This window comes from Hippoglossus hippoglossus, chromosome 16 (assembly GCF_009819705.1).
Source record: "Hippoglossus hippoglossus isolate fHipHip1 chromosome 16, fHipHip1.pri, whole genome shotgun sequence".
NCBI classification, from domain to species: Eukaryota; Metazoa; Chordata; class Actinopteri; order Pleuronectiformes; family Pleuronectidae; genus Hippoglossus; species Hippoglossus hippoglossus.
In genome coordinates, this window is record NC_047166.1 from 7,940,077 (window position 1) to 7,959,275 (window position 19,199).

Sequence of the window (19,199 nt, forward strand, 5' to 3'; positions counted from 1 at the left end):
ATCTATCTATCTAACTAATGCACCACCCATAAGAGCATATCAAAGGCTACACAATATATATCCAACTAATCTATGTCGGATATTGAAAACAAATGTAAAAACAATGAACAAAAATCTTTGACAGACTTATTTTACAATTCAATATCCATGCAATTACTTTTTGGACTCGCTTCAAGGATTGTATATTTTGTAAATCTTATCTTTTCTTAGTGTTAGATTTGACCGTAGAGAAATTAAAATAAAAAACGCATTTTAAATATGAGAATAATAACATTGACTTCATTGCAAACTCAATGATTCTGTAGGGTAAATTTCACATCCACACACGTAACATACAAATACCCATGATTTCACAGGATTTATCTCTGAATTTAAAGAATATTAAGTTCAATAGTAATAAAAAGTGTCGAAATGCACAATTAACTTTTCAATGAGCAAAAGGAAACCGTTTCCCCCTTTTTCTTTCCATTTCTCTTTCTCTTGTAATACTGTTAAATATAATTTTCAGACATAATGTTAGTATGTACTGTTTTATTTGTACATGTTATAACTTTATATATAATCAATATTTATTCCTCCACATGTCTGTTTATTTAAATGCACTGTCACTTTAAATGTTTTTTTCTGTGTTGAGCACATATTGTCAATGTCTGTATATATGAATACATTTGTTAAGAAAGACAAAAAGTGAATGTGATGGACAGATTTTATATAAAAAAATATCGACAACCTTTGTGATAAAACAACACACACACCTAAAGGCACATACGCACACAGACATAAAAAGTACAGCGGGCATAGGTTTTTAAAAATGGCAGAAAGAAAGGATTGACTGTGCAATATTTGTCAAGTAACATCGTTGAGCCGAACAATAGGACTTAAAACTTCAAATAAAAGTTCTGCAGCAGTCTGTAGGTGAGCAGTTCTCTCACTGTCAGTAGGAGAGTGTCCACTACAGCAGGTGGATGAGATGTCCACCCATCAAGGCCGAAGAGGAGCCTCGAGTTATGATCGTCTCTTGCCATGAAGTCCAGGAAAAGAGGGCCAGTTTGTGGGGAAGTCACATTTCACGTGCTGCTCAGTCTTCTCATTTGGCTGCACTTTTCCCCCGCTCTGTCCTCTCGGGCACTGAAGTCTGATTGCGTATTTGATTTGCTACGTAGAGGTAGTTGCAAGTTGCTGTGGGACATAACTTTGAGCTAGTATAATGGAAATACAGGCAGAGATGGAGTCTTTGGTGAGTGGGATGTGCTGCGATGAGGCGTGTGTGGCCTACTCGAAGGCGAACACCCGCGACTCTGGCTGGGAGACGGGGACCCTTGAAGGGGAGGCAGAGGACACATATTAAATTCTTCTATTTCACTGATTTATGAGGGTCCTCATGCGAGTGACTGCGTGCATGCCCTCACCATTTTCCGACAAGTGGCTCCCATGTGGCGACACCGACGCACAGTGCTGATCTCTCATGAGCTTGGAGCCTCTCCCTCGTAACACATCTGAAATCTGGAAAACATTTGAAGTCTGTTACACCCTTGTGTGCATGACCTACGGCGAGGGTCTCAGTGATCTACTAAAATGGCACTTGAGTTAACAGCAGTATAACACTGGTGGGAAGAAAAAAAAAATCTGTGCACCATTCAGGTCTTGCCTCTAGAGGGAAGAATACACACATTTACTTGACATTTTTGGCTGTAATCATCTCTTCCTGTGCCCTCCTGACCAGAGCTGAGTCAAGTAGAGTTTGAAATTGATTACATTTGTGGTTGAGATAACTAAAGTACAAACAAAATGGATGGGATTTTCCCGTCATGAGGTAACAGTGAGTGATTGAAAGTTTCGACATTTTCAAGGAAGTTGTTGACTGCCAATCTGGTAACCTCATTCGGGGATTCACTGCTTTCTGAATTTTCCTGAAGCAGCAACTCGCAATCATAAAAAAAGCTGAAAAAAAATAATACCGTAAGAAGGGATTATTAGAGTGTTATGCATATGTTCCTCCTCCGTGGCCTCACTCACTTTCTTGTTCCTGGCCACCATCACCGCTGTGTCGTTGTGGTAGTTCTTGAGGCTGCTGTCGGCGCCGCTCTTCAGCAGCAGCCGCACCGTGTCCACCTGGCCTCGGCCACAGGCGCCGTGCAGGGCCGTGTTCCCACTGTATGACTGGCTGTTGACATCACAGCCGTTCTGCAACAGAAAAACAAAAGAGGGTCACAGGGATGTGATTCACAAAGAAAACCACCTACAGATACGGCTGAGCCAAGAAAGTGAAATAAAAGATTTTGTCCATACGATGCATCTCTAAACTCTGTGTTCTATTTATCTATTCTATCCATGTGCGACGCATCTTGAAGTTCTGTGAAAAAAACCTATATCCTATGAGACATTTTTGAAGGTCTTATATGACAGCTAGAAAAGAAAATGAATGATAAAGTGTGTATGCAGCTGATGAACTGGGACCTGACTGATCAAATACAGCTGAGTCACAACCCTTCGTCTCCTCACACACCCTCATTACCTCAATGAGGAAGTGGACCATGTCTGCGTTATTGTTCTCAACTGCGTGCATGAGAGGACTCTGGCCACTTTTTATGTCCTGATAAGAAAGAAAAATACCACAGGGAAAAAGTCAGTGAACACCAAGACGGTAAATGTGATATTTGTGAAACTAGGTCATTGCTGAACTCACCATTGCATTGATGTCGCTTCCTGCGTCCAGCAGCATTCTGGCTAAATCCTTGTGGCCCTGCAGCACAGCCACATGAAGGGGGCTCAAACCTGAGAACAAAACAGTACCTGAGTTTTACACTAAGCAAATACACATGTTCAGGACATACTGCATTCATACACATCCTGTATATTCACACACACTTTGGCATTAACCCCTTTGCATACATGTTCACTCAACACTCAGTATAAACTCTAATAGGTAAAGCAGTTTACAGCACATTTTTCAAACAAGGGCAAATAAGTGGTTACAAAAAAATTAAAGAATTGAACATGACAAGTGAAGGATAATACATTGAAACACACATTTAATGTATGTACCTTCCGCCGCTGGGGGTCTCTATATTAAAACAGCAACAAAAGGCCTAGTTTGATGACATTGTGAAGCAGCGTGGGATCATGGGATTTGTTGTTTTTACCACAATTGCAACTCAGGCGCACGTTACGTTCACAGATGGGTAATGTATTAAAGTTTTACGCATTCACGTTACGCAGCAAAGGGCAACAAATAATCGCGATCCATTACGAGTGGCCAATACAAACAGTGGAAGGGGAAAAAAACCAGACTGGCTAACTATGTGTTTTCCCCTCATATGTTGTCATATGTTGTTTGTCGCGGAAGTTACAGCAGAGTTGGACAAATCCACGTGTAAAGGGCATATGACTCAATTGAAAGGCAAACATTTTGTAATGTAAGTAAACGAGTAAACAAGTCAACAAAAGATATTATATAGGTCCAGTTGTTTATAGACATTTTAATGAAGAATTGGGACATATTATATCTTTAAATGATAGTGACATGATTGGAGAGGCCGAGAGGATTTGTCGATAAGCAAAAGACTCAGTTCTTTGCCGTAATAGAAGCAATTTTTCTTCATTATTCTTTGGACTCAAACCAGGATTGTCAATCATCTGAACTGCCTAAGAGCAGTTTTGGAGAGACATGAGAAAATGCTATTAAGAATCTTATTATTATCAAACCTGCTGGACATAAAAGCCTAAATCAAGTCTTGCCTGGGCCTGAAGGAAGAGTTTGCTGTTCACTTGACGTAGTCTTGTGTTATTAGCTCTGATCCCTACATACAAACTCAGCACCTGAGTTATTGAAATTACAGATAACAGTAAGAGGAGCCTGTGTATCTTGGGGGCTTTTCTCCATCATCAAGACGTGGATGTGCTGTTTTCTGTGCCGGTGCCTGGCAGACGTTACTGCGGCCAACTGACACGATGACACTAAACTGACACCAAACCACAGAGGGAGCAAAAGTCCTCTGTCTTATCTGCTTGCACCCAAAACATCCAACCTTACTGAACTCTCATGTACTGACACCAGAAAGGCAGTCTATGCGGTAACCAATATTTTATCATTGGATAGGGATGTTAATATCATAGCTACTACTTTTGTTGTAGCACTCTGGTCATTAAGTTGTTGCTTTGCCATGAATTTGCCCATTTTCCTGCTTGTCTGCTTAGTGTAAATTGCTATTTTATGGATGTCTGTATGGGAAAAAGTAAACTGATGATGATGATGCTTAAAACATTTTTCCATTTATGTGACACACAATTATTCTATTTCTTAAACTAAATGTATTCAATCTGATTTTTTTTAATAATGGTTTTGGCATTTATTCATCCAATTAGTCATAGGAAAATCACTGAAGAGGAAATGGTTTTGAACAATCTTAAGCCTTAATCAGGTTAAATCGCTTAATGAGAGGACCTAAGAGCCGATCTTACCACAACTCACCCTCATAATTTCTGATCTCCAAGCACATGGGGGACGAGGAGCGAGAGAGCACCACAGAGAGACATTCACGCTGGTTGTATTCACAGCAGAGGTGGAGTGCTGTTTGGCCGTTACGGTCCAAGGCCGTGGGGTCGGCTCCCGCCTTCAGCAAAACATCCACTATCTCTGGCTGCTGGGTGATCACTGCCAGGTGAAGAGGAGTCTGGAACAAGAGCGAAAAGGACACTTCAGACAAAGCAGAGAACTTCAGCTCCATGACCATAAAAAGCAATATACAGCCTCTCACAGTAGTTTTCATTTTTCACACTGCAGCGCACACTAGATGGTATTCAGAGAGCGTGAACCCCTGACTGACGCTGAACAATACGCCCTCTCTCTACTGTCTTCATAGAAATCATTCCCCTCTTATAAATAGATTTTGTCTCTGTGTAGATGCCACTGTTTTTTGAAACAGTATTAGTGTCATTGTTAATAACTATAAACTGTCAGAGTGGAAATCCCAGATCCTCACTGCTACCAAATGTAATAATTTGCTCCACCATCCTCGGCCTTTTTGTGTTGACAATCTCCAAGTTAAAACTCCATCAAAGGAATGCACTGAGATTTTTGGAAATACATTTGTTTGCTCTCTGGTGAGTATGCAGCTATAAGGAGACAATTAGCTTAGCTAGACTGAAGCAGCAACTGAAAACTACAAAACAAAACAGGAAACATTATTTTTTTTCTTTAAAACAATCCTGATTTAACAGGTTAAACACATTGGAATAATAACACTATATATGATTAAAGCAACTTCTATCAAGAAAAGGCTATAATAGATCTTGCTGGCTTTCAAAAGATTTTTTTTGTGAAGAATAGAGTGAAAAAAATGATAAACATATTTTCACAACTTATTACATGTTACTTTTTTATTTTGATAATGGAAATTCTAATAAACCTGAGACAAACTATTTGTCAACATAACGCTGTGCCTACCAGCGCCTCTTAAACTGAGAAATTAACACAGCGTTTCTTTAATTCATACATAGACTGAAGTGTAAAAACAACAATGCACCATTTTGCAAGATTTCATGGGGGAAGTACAAAATACCAGTAAGCATAGATGGAGGAAGAGTGTGATTATTTCTGGTAAAGGCCTCCTTTCTTCTTCAACCTGTTGTACAGGTTAAAGGTCAGAGACTCAATAAAACAATGCCCGAAAGAACAGCCAACGCCTGAAATGAATAAACAAGGAACCACATCCGTATAGATTATGAAATGCAATAAGACACAGGTTCACACATGTTATGGGCCTTTTCCCGCTTGTATACGAACACGCCTCACTCACACACGCTAATCATAGTTGTCAACAACTAACACAGTGCACATAAGGTCTGTGTCACAGATGAAACAGCAGCTGCACCAAGAGACTGTGGTTAATTTTAAATGAGGACGAACCTGTTCTGAAACACAAAGACTAAAATGAGAGGAAATACATATGTTTCCTGGGTGCTTGCCAGGATGAATGATGAAGCGCTGATTTAAATCACTTGAGCAATCTAGGATGTTCCTTTGGGTGAGGTCAGCGTGTATCATCCTGTTGATAATTGAATCAGCTCTGGTTGGGGGGCAGCGCTGCAGCAGCTCGCTATTCATTTCAGAAATACATTTGTTGGGTCATAAAGGAAGTTTTCTTTAACCTGAAGTTTTTAGCTGCTATTCGAGTTAGACAATAATATCAGGAATCAGGAACAGATTGCTGTTCTAGGTTTCACTTTTACTGTTTCGCGTGCGTGCGTGTGTGTGTGTATGCTGGGGGTTTGTTCCAGTAAAGACTATTTAAAAAAAGTAATCAGGCAGTGGAATTCCATCAGTGTGTTATGGATAGTGTTCCTCCCTTCAGCTCCATTTTCCCTGAATCCTGTGAGTCACATACATGTTTACCGATAGGACAACATATACACACACACACACACATGCACGCGCACAAGCACACGCACACTCCCCTGTAAAATTTTGCATCCATCCAACTCCCTTTCACTGTTAAACAAACATAACTAAAAGTAGCTAGAACACTATTTTATCCCCACACAGCATGAAGAAACTCTTGTAGTAGTATCCTCTTGAATCGCTTCCAGAACTACCTTCCACACTAAGGCCTTTTAAGGCCTTTTAAAACAGACCTCTCAGAGTTGGCAAGGTCTAGCAGTGGCTTCCTGTAAAGGATTTCAAAGTGACTAAAACAAAAATCCAGCAAAGATAAGAGGAAGGGCGGGAAGAGAGCAAAGCGGGTGGCAGGGTGGAGAAATGGAGGAATGAGGAAGAAGCGGAAGCGTCAGAGGGGAGTATACTGGGGAAAGACAGGATAACGAGGGAAAATCCCTTCTCTTTCCCTCGTGTCTGTCCTCTCACACACATTCCTGCGAAATGAGCGGAGCGACATGAATGTGGAGAGAAGATGAGAGGAGAAGAAAAGAGAAAAGACGAGAGGAGGCTTCTGGGTATAGCTCCGGGCTTGCAGGCAGTGACAACAACAAAGAACGGTGGACGGGAAGAGACAAATACTTTTTTTTTGCAGTGAACCCTAGGGGTAAAGACACTCCTGTTGCACAAATAAATAACACACGCTCTTACGTCAGCAATGTTGACGGTTTGCACTGATACCATCAGTCGGTTGATCTGTTACGATTAAAAACCCAGAACTCTCTTAAGATCTATGCAGTGACGGATATGAAAAGAAAAAAAAAGCATGGTAGTGACGGATAGAGAGAGAGAGAGAGAGAGAGAGAGAGAGAGAGAGAGAGAGACAGAGAGACAGAGAGACAGAGAGAGAGAGAGAGAGAGAGAGAGAGAGAGATGTGAAGGAAGGGAAAGTCCCTTAAAACTACCCTCAGAACCTCAGCTCAAGGTATGTTGAGAAACAGGGGAAGGAGGGGGGGGGGGGGGGGTTGTCATGTGACTTCTCAGAACGAGGATAGTGAAGAACAAACACGCGCAGATGTGTCACTCATGAACACACACTCCATCAAAGACAAACACGCTAAGAAAACAAATACAATTGCATCCCATCAACATGCACATAAACAACAAGAAAGAATGAATATGAATTTAAATGACTCTGCATGTAAAAAGTTTGGCAACTTATAGCAATGTCACAGAAGAAGCTACAGATCATCTCCTGCATTGTAGAAGCGCTTCAGTGGACGTGTTTAATCTCAAGCACATGATCATCAGCACATGCTTTAGTGTGGGTGGCCCCGGGGGGGGGGGGGGTTCAGGTCCCAAACCCCACTGGTTTCACTGCCACACACTCCACCATCAGCTGTGCAGCAAGAAATCCACGACTAGCGTGTGTTTGTGTAGCTGAACCAATTGCAGTGTGGGAGTATCAAACAGCTGAGCTCATACCGTCATAGTATTTCAAATCGAGTGCTGCACTATTGTTCAGTTACGGTACTGATAGTAACACTCTGTCAAAAAGTTCCATAAGCAAACCACAGAAACTCAGGACCTGTCATCGATATTGGAAAAGTGGTATTTTGATTTCACTTCAAGTTTTGGGAAGTTGGCCGCTGCCAGAAAATGTGCTCGGGTCCGTGTGACAAAAAAAGAAAAGGTTTTGCAAAGTAGAAAGTTCCCTGCATGGCCTCGTTTTAATAAGTGCATTCTTTATGCCTCCTCGTGTTCAGTTCAAAACCACACAATCTGGTAGGCAAATGACTCTGATAGGACCTCTGCCTGAAAATCTCCCTTTTTGGTTCTAACTGCATATAGCTGTTATGTGTGAAAAGAGAGTTTGTGTACGTGTGTGTGTGTGTGTGCGTGCGTGCGTGCGTGTGTGAGATACAGGATATCGCAAAACCCATACCGACAGGCCTCATGCTATGAGGAAAGACAACAACCGATGATACCACCAGCGTTATTTCTGGTAAGCAGGGCCGTGGTGTCCTGTGTGGTGTGAAACCCCAGCCTTGAGAAATAACTTCTGCACGGCTCAGGTGCTTTCTCTGCTGAAGGATGAAAGAGAGAAACGCTGGCAGACTGCAGAGGAAGAGTGTGAGGACTAGGGGGAGTCAACAGAGGGGAGGAGAATATGGAAGCGTTGGCTTAAGGCCAGCGGCTGGGACAGCCCTGGATTGGGAAACACTCGGGCCAATTCCTTGTACACACACTTCAGTAAAGTACGCCGCAGCTAATCCCTCATGTTGAGGTTACTGTGTATATATAAGGGCACAGTCTGTTATTTCATTATCACCTCAGTGAAAGTTCATTGGCTCCATAAATGTCATCTTAAATAGCCAGCAACAAATAATGTTTGTAAGAAAATTATGAAAAAATAATAACCCGGAATGCCATTCACGTCTTTACATTTTCTTCAGTTCATATGTTTTCAGTTAAGGCCAAGCCACGGGTGATGAGTGAGGAGTCACACTTTGCACAGTGCGATCTGGGCTCTCTTGCCAAATAATGGTGAATTCTATATGCACAAACCCTGAAAAATCCCTGTAGAGATAATAAGCACTAGAAGACCATGTACACAATAAAAAGAGAACCCTGGAAATCACTTGCGGCCCTTCCCAGCATGGGCATGGCAGTGGCTTTCAGCAAGAACAGGTGGAAGGGTGAATTCCACCCAATAACCATAAACCGTCCATGATGAGTATGCAATAACAGCGCGCAAGACGAGGAGGAAATCAAGACACTTCCTCTTTCACTCTTTTCCATATCATGGCTATCAGAGGGGTGAGGCGGGGGGGGGGGGGGCCACATCACCTGACTCTCTCATCATGTTACACTGACTGACGCTGACACCTCTGTTGTATGTGTTATAAAACAGAAATGAAATGTGTATCAGATTGTTTTCTCGATGAAAAGGAAGATGGAAGTTTGCATGAAATGTAAATTTCTTCATTCTGCATCTGCAAGAGTTAGAATAGTATGTGTGTGTGTGTGTGTGTGTGTGTGTGTGTGTGTGTGTGTGTGTGTGTGTGTGTGTGTGTGCGTGCATGCGTGCACATATGTTTTCATGGACAGAAATGTGGTGCTTGTTACACTGTTAGTTTTACCTGACGGAGGTTGTTGTAGATATCGAGGCCTCTGCGAGCCAACAACAGCAGATGGATCAGTGTACAGACGATGGCCAGCTCCCCCTGCACCACAGCTATATGCAGAGCTCTGTGAAGACAAACAAAAAATAACACATGAAGAACTTTACACTAAAAGTTGGAACACAAATGAATTTAGACGGGTCACAGTTTTCCTGACATTCTGATCCACTGATGCGCAATATTCAGGAAATCACTTTTAAGTGAGTAACTCGTTAATAATTAGATACTGAAAAAAACAATGCATTGCAGTGATCTGTACAATAACACAACATTTTAGTTTTGCAGTGTGAATGTGTTTCTTCATCATAGTCTGTTAAACCCAGTGAACTGCATCATGACAGCAGAGTTGGTCAAATATTCAGTTTGACCTTTTCGGAATTATATTTTAGTAGTAACAATAATAATAATTTTCAATTCTATAGCACATTTCAACACCAGACTTACACGGTGGTTCACAAGATGAAATATAAGTACAAAAGCCAGATCATATAGTCTCGTGGCAATCCATTAAACATGAGAGTACAAGTTACATTAGCCTGTATCTCATCGATGATCGCGTCAGGTTGTGGTTATACAGAGGTTAAATGCCAGAGTATTTCTACAGCTTTTACCCTTTACACTAACATATTTCTGATATTATTGCACCTTACATGTATATACTTCCATGTGAACATCACACGACACCTTAAATGTGTGCATACAAGCCCCATACGGTTTATTTTTAAACCAATATTATTTATGTATTTATATTTGTTCATATTTGTAAAATTCTCTGATGCTTGTTACAGGTTTGCTTCTATTGTTGTGCAATGACAATAAAACTAGTTCAATTCAAATTTTGAGGTGCCGTTGGTAGGTGGTTTGTCAGCTTTGGACTGAGCCAGCCAACTTTAAACAGACTAACTATACACTTGCTTCATGGCCTGAAAAGTAAACCTGTCTTTGTAATCAGAACAGCAAATTCCACTTAATCAAAATGATCCGACGGTTGTACCGAGCAGCTCCACAGATGCCAGACTTGACTCACATGTTTTCTTATCACACCCTTATTAAGACTAAAGGGGAAACCAATATCTGTGGTCTCAACATGAAGCGAAAGAACAAACTGAGGCCAAAGTTTAGGACAGGGAAGAGCAGGAAACTGCAGCGGGGGGGAGGGCACATTGTAGAAAACACTATAGCAGTTCTCACATGTTTTTTTTTTGGTTCTTTCTCATGCTGTCAGAAGAAGCAGCTTCCAGTAACAGCCAGACTGGTTTTATGTCACTTCCTGTTGCTGGTAACAATGGCAGCACTCTTTCTCCTCTATCTGTGCTGTGAAATCCAGCCATTAAGCCCTATGAGTTTTTGACAGGGGGCTTTCTGTAGGTTTACTGAATCAGCTTCATCCAATGGAGAAGGCATTATCAGAAAAACAGTATAACTGTGCGACAGGATGCAAGGACGCTTCTTGAGAATGAGTTGAAAATACCCCTGCATAGAATCTGAGTTCTCACAATGACAAAAGCACTTGCACCACTTCCCTTCGGCTTGTGTCCCACTAACACAGAGTCATTAAGAAATAATGATTTCCTGCCAGAAACCATTTCAATTAAAAACCTCTGAGGAAACAACAGCCACGTAAAGAAATATATGATACTAATGTACATGCAAAATGTTAACATTTCATCCAAAATGATGTGTTCTATGGAACTAGCTTCATACCTTATTAGGGTTTTACTGCAGGCTGTTACAGTATCACATTACTCTAATAATCTCTTCCTATACCACATAAAAGCATCTCACATAATGTGTGTATTTCTTATGAATCCTCTTTGACAACTTACAGGAGGAGGCGTGTGTGAACAGAATAATACCTGTGGTATATTAAACTGAAGGATCGAGCAGGTGCCAACACACACTCAGTGGTGGCAGAAACAAAAAGACACTATCTATGTCTGTGTATATAATTAAACAGTAATACAACGTGCTAAAAAAAGAAATGCGATTTGAGAGTTGACTGTATGTGCATGTGTATATACGTGCGTGAATGCATGAGCAGGCATGAGGATCAGCTCTACAGTAGAAAGCTTAAATGTGGCAGTGCAAGAGGGTAGGACCTGCAACTGCAATAGAGAATCAGATGATTTGCTCCTGACATCAGAGCAAAAAGCAGAACGGTTGGTCACTGTTCCTGTAACTGAGCTCATCACATCAACAAATGTGTATCGACAGAAATCCTGCTCCTATTTACTGTACAAACTAGCAGCTGCCCAGCAAGAAAAGTGTTTGATGAGGTGATATTGATATGCTCTGACGAACAGAAGCCAAACGCCAGCTGCAGTTTGACATTGTAAATAACAACTGAATCAGAGCTCATGAACTCTCGAAGCATTGAACTTTGTGATCAGCATATGAATTCATATCGCCATGAAGTGGCTCTGCATCTATATCTCTTCTACTTTTTTTTTATCTGCATCCATCGCTCTCTTTTTCTCTTAAGATGAAACTGTACTGTTTCTAGTTCCTGGAAGTGGGGCAGACCACAGCCCCAGATAACCTCAGGCACAGCGGCACTGACGCAGGCAGGAGTTCCGAGCTCGCCGCATTAACACAGTCTGCCTCAGTGTAAGCGTGTGTTTGTGTGTGAGAGAGAACACAAACTGCAAAGAAAGAAAAGAAAGAGAAGGCAGCGCACTTGTGGTATCCTGTTTGGTATGGAGGGGAAAGGACACAGCCAGACTGTACGATGGGACTCAGATCCTTACATATCCTGTGGTCTGCGGAGCAGCTGAGCGACGGGACGATGTGTCAATGCGTGTGTGAAAAATAGTAAACAAAAGAGAAGCGGACACACACCACAGTCCACTATCAAGAAAGGACAGCTTAGGTCCCATTGTGAAGTCTTTACTCGAAGAACGATGTGACTTCCAGACTTTGCTGAAGTGAAGGAATATTGTGCAATTATAAAAAAATCTATCACAATACATTTCATAGTAATACTCTCAGTGAAAAGTGTATAACTGAGTGTGTGTGTAGTCCATATGTAAACTATATATAAAGACGAATGACGCGTCACCACTTCCTCCTGTTGTGCCAAACTGAAGCCAAAATATACCGGATACAGTTGCAGCCATTTTGTGCTTTTTACATAATTTAGAGTTTGAAAAAACAAAATCTAATTTACCAGAAAAGTTTAGTAAACGTAAAGCAGGGTTCATTACCGATACGGCAGTCAGCCACAAGGGGGCGACCAAGATTATTTGGTTTCACTTTTGGGGAGCTGTCATGTCGTCCATTTTTATTTACAGACTATGGTGTAGTGGAGTTGATCTTAATGCTAAGACAAACTCTGAACATACACAGAAAACATCTCATCAGCAATGTCCACAGACGACTCTGGCTCATACATCCAGCCAGCAATCTCATAATTAGTTTCAACCTGGATTAATGTTGGTACAATCTGAAATATCACCAGAACCAGACGTATTGCTATGACATTTGCCGCAGATATGCAAGTTTCTCAGAGGATGAATCCTACCGACAGTGGGGATCACCTAACTTTTCATCTAGCAACACCACCAGGTCGCATTTTCACTCAACCAGCCAAATATCTTAACATCTACTGGATGGATGGGCAGAAAATGTTGTGAAGCCATTCATGGTCCCAGATGTGTCCTTGTGACCGCCGGACTTTTTCTGCAGCGCCACCATGGAGGTGACATTTGTGGTTTTAAGTTAAATGTCTCCAAAACAATTGAATGCATTGCCATGGAATTTATTAAACACATTCATATCCCACTCAGGATGAAATAAAATAAAACTCCCTTGACTTTTTATTATTTTATTGACTTTACCGTCAAAATCTGCTGAACTTTATGTTTAGTAAATGCTAATATACTATAAGATGGCGTACGAGGTAAACACAACCATCTAAAACTCAGCATTCTGGAACGATTCTTAGCCTGTTACCACACAGAGGTTAGCATTTAGTGCATGTGTTTGCGTGTGTGTGTCGGTGTGTGTGGTTGTACCCTTTAGTGTTATTTTTGGTTTCCTCGCAGAGACAAATGTGTAAATCTGGCTCAGTGCAGAATCCAAATACTGTATACGTTTTTAGTACATGCCAGTTCTAACATTATCTAGGTCTGCAAGGTGTTGTATTAAGTGTTTGCAAACTCTGCATAAAATCCCATGACTGCATGCAAATCCACTGACTGACGGGAAACCTGTGCATTTGTTTGAAGGAGCTTAAGATGAAAAAAACACACACGGGCTGCACATGAGGTGCACAAATGAAATAATTATGGAGAAGCAAGTGGCACAACAGAAAAGCAGAGAGAGATGAAGCAGATAGAAAGAAAGCGGTAAATGAGGAAGTAAGAAGCGGATGTTTGGTTTTTTTTGAGCCCATTCATTTAAAAACACAGAGAAGAAAAGAGACACAGACACCTGAGAAAAACCACAATCACTTTTTCAAAAGTGAGCATTCACTGGTTTTCCCGAAACTAAGGTGCTCAGAGGCGCTGAGAACAGACGATGCATTGACGTAAGAGACAGCGCCTATCACCATCACTCATTATACATACATGCACGCAAACACACACACACACTCATATACATTCAGTGTTAGAGAGGACGGGGGGCTGAGAGTGTTTTTGTGTGCAGAATTCACACAAAGATTCAAACAACCACAAAGCAATAAGGTAGCGCACAACCTAACAAGGTCTCAGCTTCATTACAGAGCAGCAAGACCTTTGAGAGGTCACACCACTGCACCTCTGTTGCATTGTGTGAAAGTGAAGATAATAATCATGATAATAAACGTAGTTTCTATGGCACCTTACAAGGAGTTAAAAGGAGCTTTACAGGCAAATCATAGAAATGTAGACCAAACTCAACAATGTAACAAATCAGACAGAAGAACAACGATAAAACATTAAGATAAAAATATATTTAAAAAAATATAAAAATGCCAGTGTGAAGTTGAGCCAAAATCATAAAAGCGTGATCTCCCATTGGATCTTGAGACATTTATCAGTGTTTGATTGTCCGAGGGGTCGAAACTTCTGAAATATAAAAGCGAAACCATGAAGTGATTTAAAAGTGAATCTGCTTCATTTGGGGAAGGTGAAGAATGAACTGCAGTCGTCTTTTTTCAGCCTGAATTTAAAGATAATATTCATTGCAGTTCTTGTGCCCGCCATGCAAATGTATGATACATAGTTGTAAGAGTGTCAGCAATTTATTATGCAGGTGAACATGAAAAATAAAATGAAGGTTGGCTACACACCTATATTGGTGCACATTTGAAACTAATTCTCTTGCCACTTTGTGTCAGCAGCAGACATGTCACAGTGATTCCCTGAAGTAAATATAACATGAGACACGAAGCGGCTGTGATATGTCACAGGACTTATGTCTCTGTTTGATGTTGGTCATCACGAGTTTGTTTTCAATGGATGAACATGATGCAAATTTTCCTTTTACACCACAACATCAAAGCTTCATTTGATTCTTGGACCTGCTACATTTTCAGTCACATGACTCTGTGTGAGGGATAATCGATGCATGTGTATAGTGTGTGTGCGTGGGTGTGCGTCCTTGTGTCAGTTTGTCGTTACAGTTAGTGCGTAGGCGGGTGTTGAACCTTTAGACAAAGTAAAGTAACCATGCGTTAAAGTTTAATATTTGCATTCATGTGGTCTCAACAGCTCTGTCCTGCGTACAGTATTCTCATCCCCCTCTGAACAACCTGAGAGACGAGTCAAGTGAAAATTATAACTCACACGTGCACGCAATAGATTATATCTGACAACTCAACTTTCCAGTTTAATATGTTAGATCAAAGTCTCCATCGTCACTTTGTGAATCATTCCTGATCTACACTAAACCAGTTTCCCAAAAGGAAGTGAAACAACAGAAAATAATTGCATTGAGCAAGAGAAGGGTCAGTGACTATAACTGTTCAATATCATGACAGAGACGCTGAGATGATATCACAGACGTCTCATAAACCGCATCTAGGTTGTGCAAAGTCAGAGCCTTTATGTATTTATGATGTCAGGCCTGTGTTGTTTGAGTCCAGCCCGGTGAGTCACATGTTGTGACATGTTATTTTATGTGACCATTCCACTTTCAGTTTGGTTTCCACATAAAACAAACAAGTGTCAAACCTGCAGGGAGCCAATAAGTTAAAATGTCTGACACTGGCTGGTAAGCAGCTATGAAACCTCACAGGTCTATTTTTAACATCCAGTTTTTAACATTTTACAGGAGGAAGAGCTGAGGTGTCAATGTTAAAATGAACAGTGGCGTTATTTCCTTTAACTGCCTCAGTTTCAATGTCCTGGTACATGCTGGCTCAGTGTAATTACTTACTAGGACACTTGAATATCGTAATCATAAATCAAAACTCGATGCTGCAGAAAAAGGCCTAGTTTAGTTTATACAGAGATAAATCTGCAAACACACATAAACTATGTATGGAAACTTTATGATGGAAGATTTGACAGAACCCTTCAGGATAGAATATTGTGATTCTTACCTTCACCAAAGAGGTTAGGTTTTCACCCCTGTCCGTTTAGTTGTAGGTTAGAATAAACCAAAACTACTGGATGGAGTAACATGAAACCTTTTGGAACGATGCGGTATTGGGTCAGGGAGGAACCAAATATATTTTGGATCAGTGAGATATTTTATTTTTTTCACATTCTTTAACATTGTGAAAAAGGGTGTTTTCCTTGATTTCTTACAGAATAATTCATGGATCTTGATGAAAATAACCAGACTGATATTTAGCGACTGCAATTATAGATCCAAACAAAAAAAATGATCTAGGGAATTTCAATGTGGTTTTATAATGGGAGTGTTAGGCCTTGGAGGTCTAGTTTTATTTCATATTGTCATAATTTTCAACTTTAATTGAGTGTAACGTTTATGCTGGGGTTAAGAAGTGATGAGTCATCATTTCCTAGCAGTTAGGAATATTTTGTATATCAAACTTTAAATCATTATTGTCAGCCTCATCATGTACAGTTCATCACAGGTTTAAGATGTCGGTCTGTACAGGGGGAGATGAGAGGTGAGTCTACTCTGTCTCAACACAATGAATCACAATGACTCTGCTCGATCTCACAGAAAGCTCATGAATAACCACAAACTCAGAAATGTGATGAATGGTAATAATCTGTTAAATTCACTGCATGGGACTTAGAAACTGATAAAACTGGGAAACTGGGTAAATGATGCACTTTGAACATGACACATATGGTGGACTGACGACCAAATTTTCAACCTAAGCAACTTTTGAAAAATATGAACATACGTGTCTCCATCCTCATCTTGATGTGTAGCCAGAGCGATGCCAGCCAGCAGGTTGTCTGTCTGGTAAGCCAGAGGGTGGTCGGCCTCCAGTACTGTGGGTACATAGAACACTGGGCAATGACCTGAGCATGGAAGGAAAGAGAGAGAAAGACATGTAAGGTACTAGGCACAGAGGAAACAGAAACAGAATGAGCAGCATGCTGACACATAGACCATGCAACGGCTGATGTGGTGAACAAGTTATTTTTTCTAATAAGGAAGGGTTCAACCCTTTATGCTGGCTTGTGTCTGCAAACTGTTCACTTGGTTAACTGGCTCAGTTACTTTCAGGATACCTGAGTGAAGAGGAGGAGCTGGAGAAGATGCTGACTGGACACTTTGTCATTGATTCAGCTGTAGCTGCTGGATAGTATCAGCTGAGAGTGTGATGCTTTGTCCATCAGCTTTCAACATCGTGGCCAAAAATAAAAATGTGCAGGAGAGGAGGGTGTACTGTATGTGCTGTTATCGCATGAGTCAACACATCAGCAGCATGTAAAACCACTAATCCATTCTGTAGAGTCTCTCGGGTTAATGAAACCTAAACTGTGACTCCAATGCACGTGTATTTACAACACATCCTAACTTTGTTTCTAAAGGCAACAGGAATGTCACCATCAAATTATCCCAGAAATCACTGCAAATATTTAATGTGCAGCAACAATTGGTGGTTGATACAAGTTTACGCATGGAATAAAAATAACTATATTTATATTTTCAAAATACAAGGTGCTTGCAAAAAAAATGAAACTTTGAAAGCAAACAATAAGTGACAGTCTAAAAAGATATTGTGCTGGTGTGTCCTACAAGCATGGAGGTAGAAGTACTCACTGTAACGAATCGGATGTAAAAAGGGCATGGGGTAATCCTCTGCACTCTGCCCCGGTTCGTCCCTTGCTGCTGCACCGACTCGGTTTTCATTCAAACGACCGGTCAAACTGTCCCGAAAAACCAAGTCCGCGTCCTCCACAGCGGAGACGAGCGCTCCGCTCGCTGCAGGAGCCGGGGACTGGGTCTCCGGCTCCGGCTCCACGGGAATCGGTCGTTTCCTAAAAGGAAGTTTGAGGGAGGAATTGTCCGCTGGTCGTTTGCGAGCAGCTCCGGGTTCTGAGCTCCTGTCGCTTGCGGAGCAGCGCGTTTCCAAACTGCTCGTCCCCGTGCACGCGGGTGGAGCGGGCGAGCGTCCCTGCTGGCGCGTCCTCTGCAGCCCGCAGTCCGGAGTCCGGGACCCGGCGCCCCCGCGCTCTCTGTTGGTGGTGCGCAGATCCAGCGGCGCGGTAGCAACCGACCGGTGGTCACCGTTCATGGTCATGATCCTCGGCATCAACCGGTGGTGAAGCGCTCACGGTGCGAAGAAGTCTCAGGTGTGCGGGACTGGAGAGACGCCCAGTGACAGTTATGGGATCAGTCCATCCAGAGTGGCGCAGCGGTGCGCAATTCCCTGCTCCATGAAACCAAATGGTCAAACCATCACTCCGTTTCCTTTCCCGTCACTGGTGCGTTCACATCCACTGATTCACTTGGCTTCAGTTTTATTTTCGAAGAAGAGCCAATGGCAGTTTGGTGCAGATTGCGCGTGTCCTGTAACGCACCTATGGTAACATCTGCAGGTAGAGATCTGCAGCTGCGCTCATCACTGCGACGCTTTGACTGTAAACCGAAACAAAGTCACTGTGGCTCTTTAATTAATGCTGAGTGAGGCAGGAAAAGAGAAAGCACCGATTTGAATTCATCATAATGTCTGCGTTTCCGACTTCTCTGACATTTGACATGCACTGAATTTCTCAAGAAATTTAAGGAGGAGCGATGGATCGATGTTGTTCTCAGCTCAGGTGCTTTGGGCAGAATGGGTCTAAATGTGGGTGACTGGGTTTGTTTAGCTGCTACATCAACTAAGTATTTATGGACGTTTAACTTCTTAACATCAACATATGAATTCACAGTGGATTTGTTCAGAGGGATCTTTTTATTTCAACATGTGCTTTGATTTGAACAGTAATGATGTCAGTAGGATTTAAATGTGTAAATATTACATTTGGTGCCAAATCAAGTCAAACTGTGTCATCCTCAGACTTAAAGACAACTAAGATCATACAGCATGAACACAAAGACAAAAGTTTAGATTCATTAAACTAATCAAAGCTGCCCCTTTATGTAAAGTGTAGCCCCATGACAGTTGCAATTAATCAAAAGTGACTTTTACAACATGACATGTGTAGAATTGTACTGTTGTGCCATTGCAACAGTGCATTTTACGTGGTTAATATTACACAACTATTTTCAAAGTGTATACAAGT

The 19,199-nt window shown here is 41.5% G+C and overlaps 1 protein-coding gene across 2 annotated transcripts; it reads right to left on the minus strand.

Moving 5' to 3' along the window:
- Positions 1–197: 197 nt before the first annotated feature.
- On the minus strand, positions 198–18,597 carry bcl3 (BCL3 transcription coactivator). Of its 2 annotated transcripts, none has more exons than XM_034611439.1 (9): positions 17,734–18,597; positions 16,865–16,955; positions 9,517–9,625; positions 4,472–4,673; positions 2,687–2,775; positions 2,516–2,593; positions 2,017–2,184; positions 1,410–1,503; positions 198–1,318 (listed from the first exon to the last, which is right to left on the minus strand). In XM_034611439.1, exons 1-9 carry the CDS (start codon positions 18,224–18,226, stop codon positions 1,200–1,202), a joined length of 1,443 nt encoding a protein of 480 aa, XP_034467330.1. In that variant the 5' UTR covers positions 18,227–18,597; the 3' UTR covers positions 198–1,199. The 2 variants fall into 2 exon arrangements, with proteins under 2 accessions (XP_034467330.1, XP_034467329.1); XM_034611438.1 differs by having other exon boundaries at positions 199–1,318; positions 16,865–16,985; positions 17,734–18,592.
- Positions 18,598–19,199: the final 602 nt, after the last annotated feature.

Coding starts and splice junctions, on each gene's coding strand:
- bcl3 (XM_034611438.1), bottom strand. CDS start 18,226: ATGCCGAGGATCATGACCATGAACGGTGACCACCGGTCGGTTGCTACC. Junction 16,986..17,733: donor TTTACATCCGATTCGTTACA/GTGAGTACTTCT, acceptor TTCCATGCTCAG/GTCATTGCCCAGTGTTCTAT. Junction 9,626..16,864: donor CAAGATGAGGATGGAGACAC/GTATGTTCATAT, acceptor TTGTCTTCACAG/AGCTCTGCATATAGCTGTGG.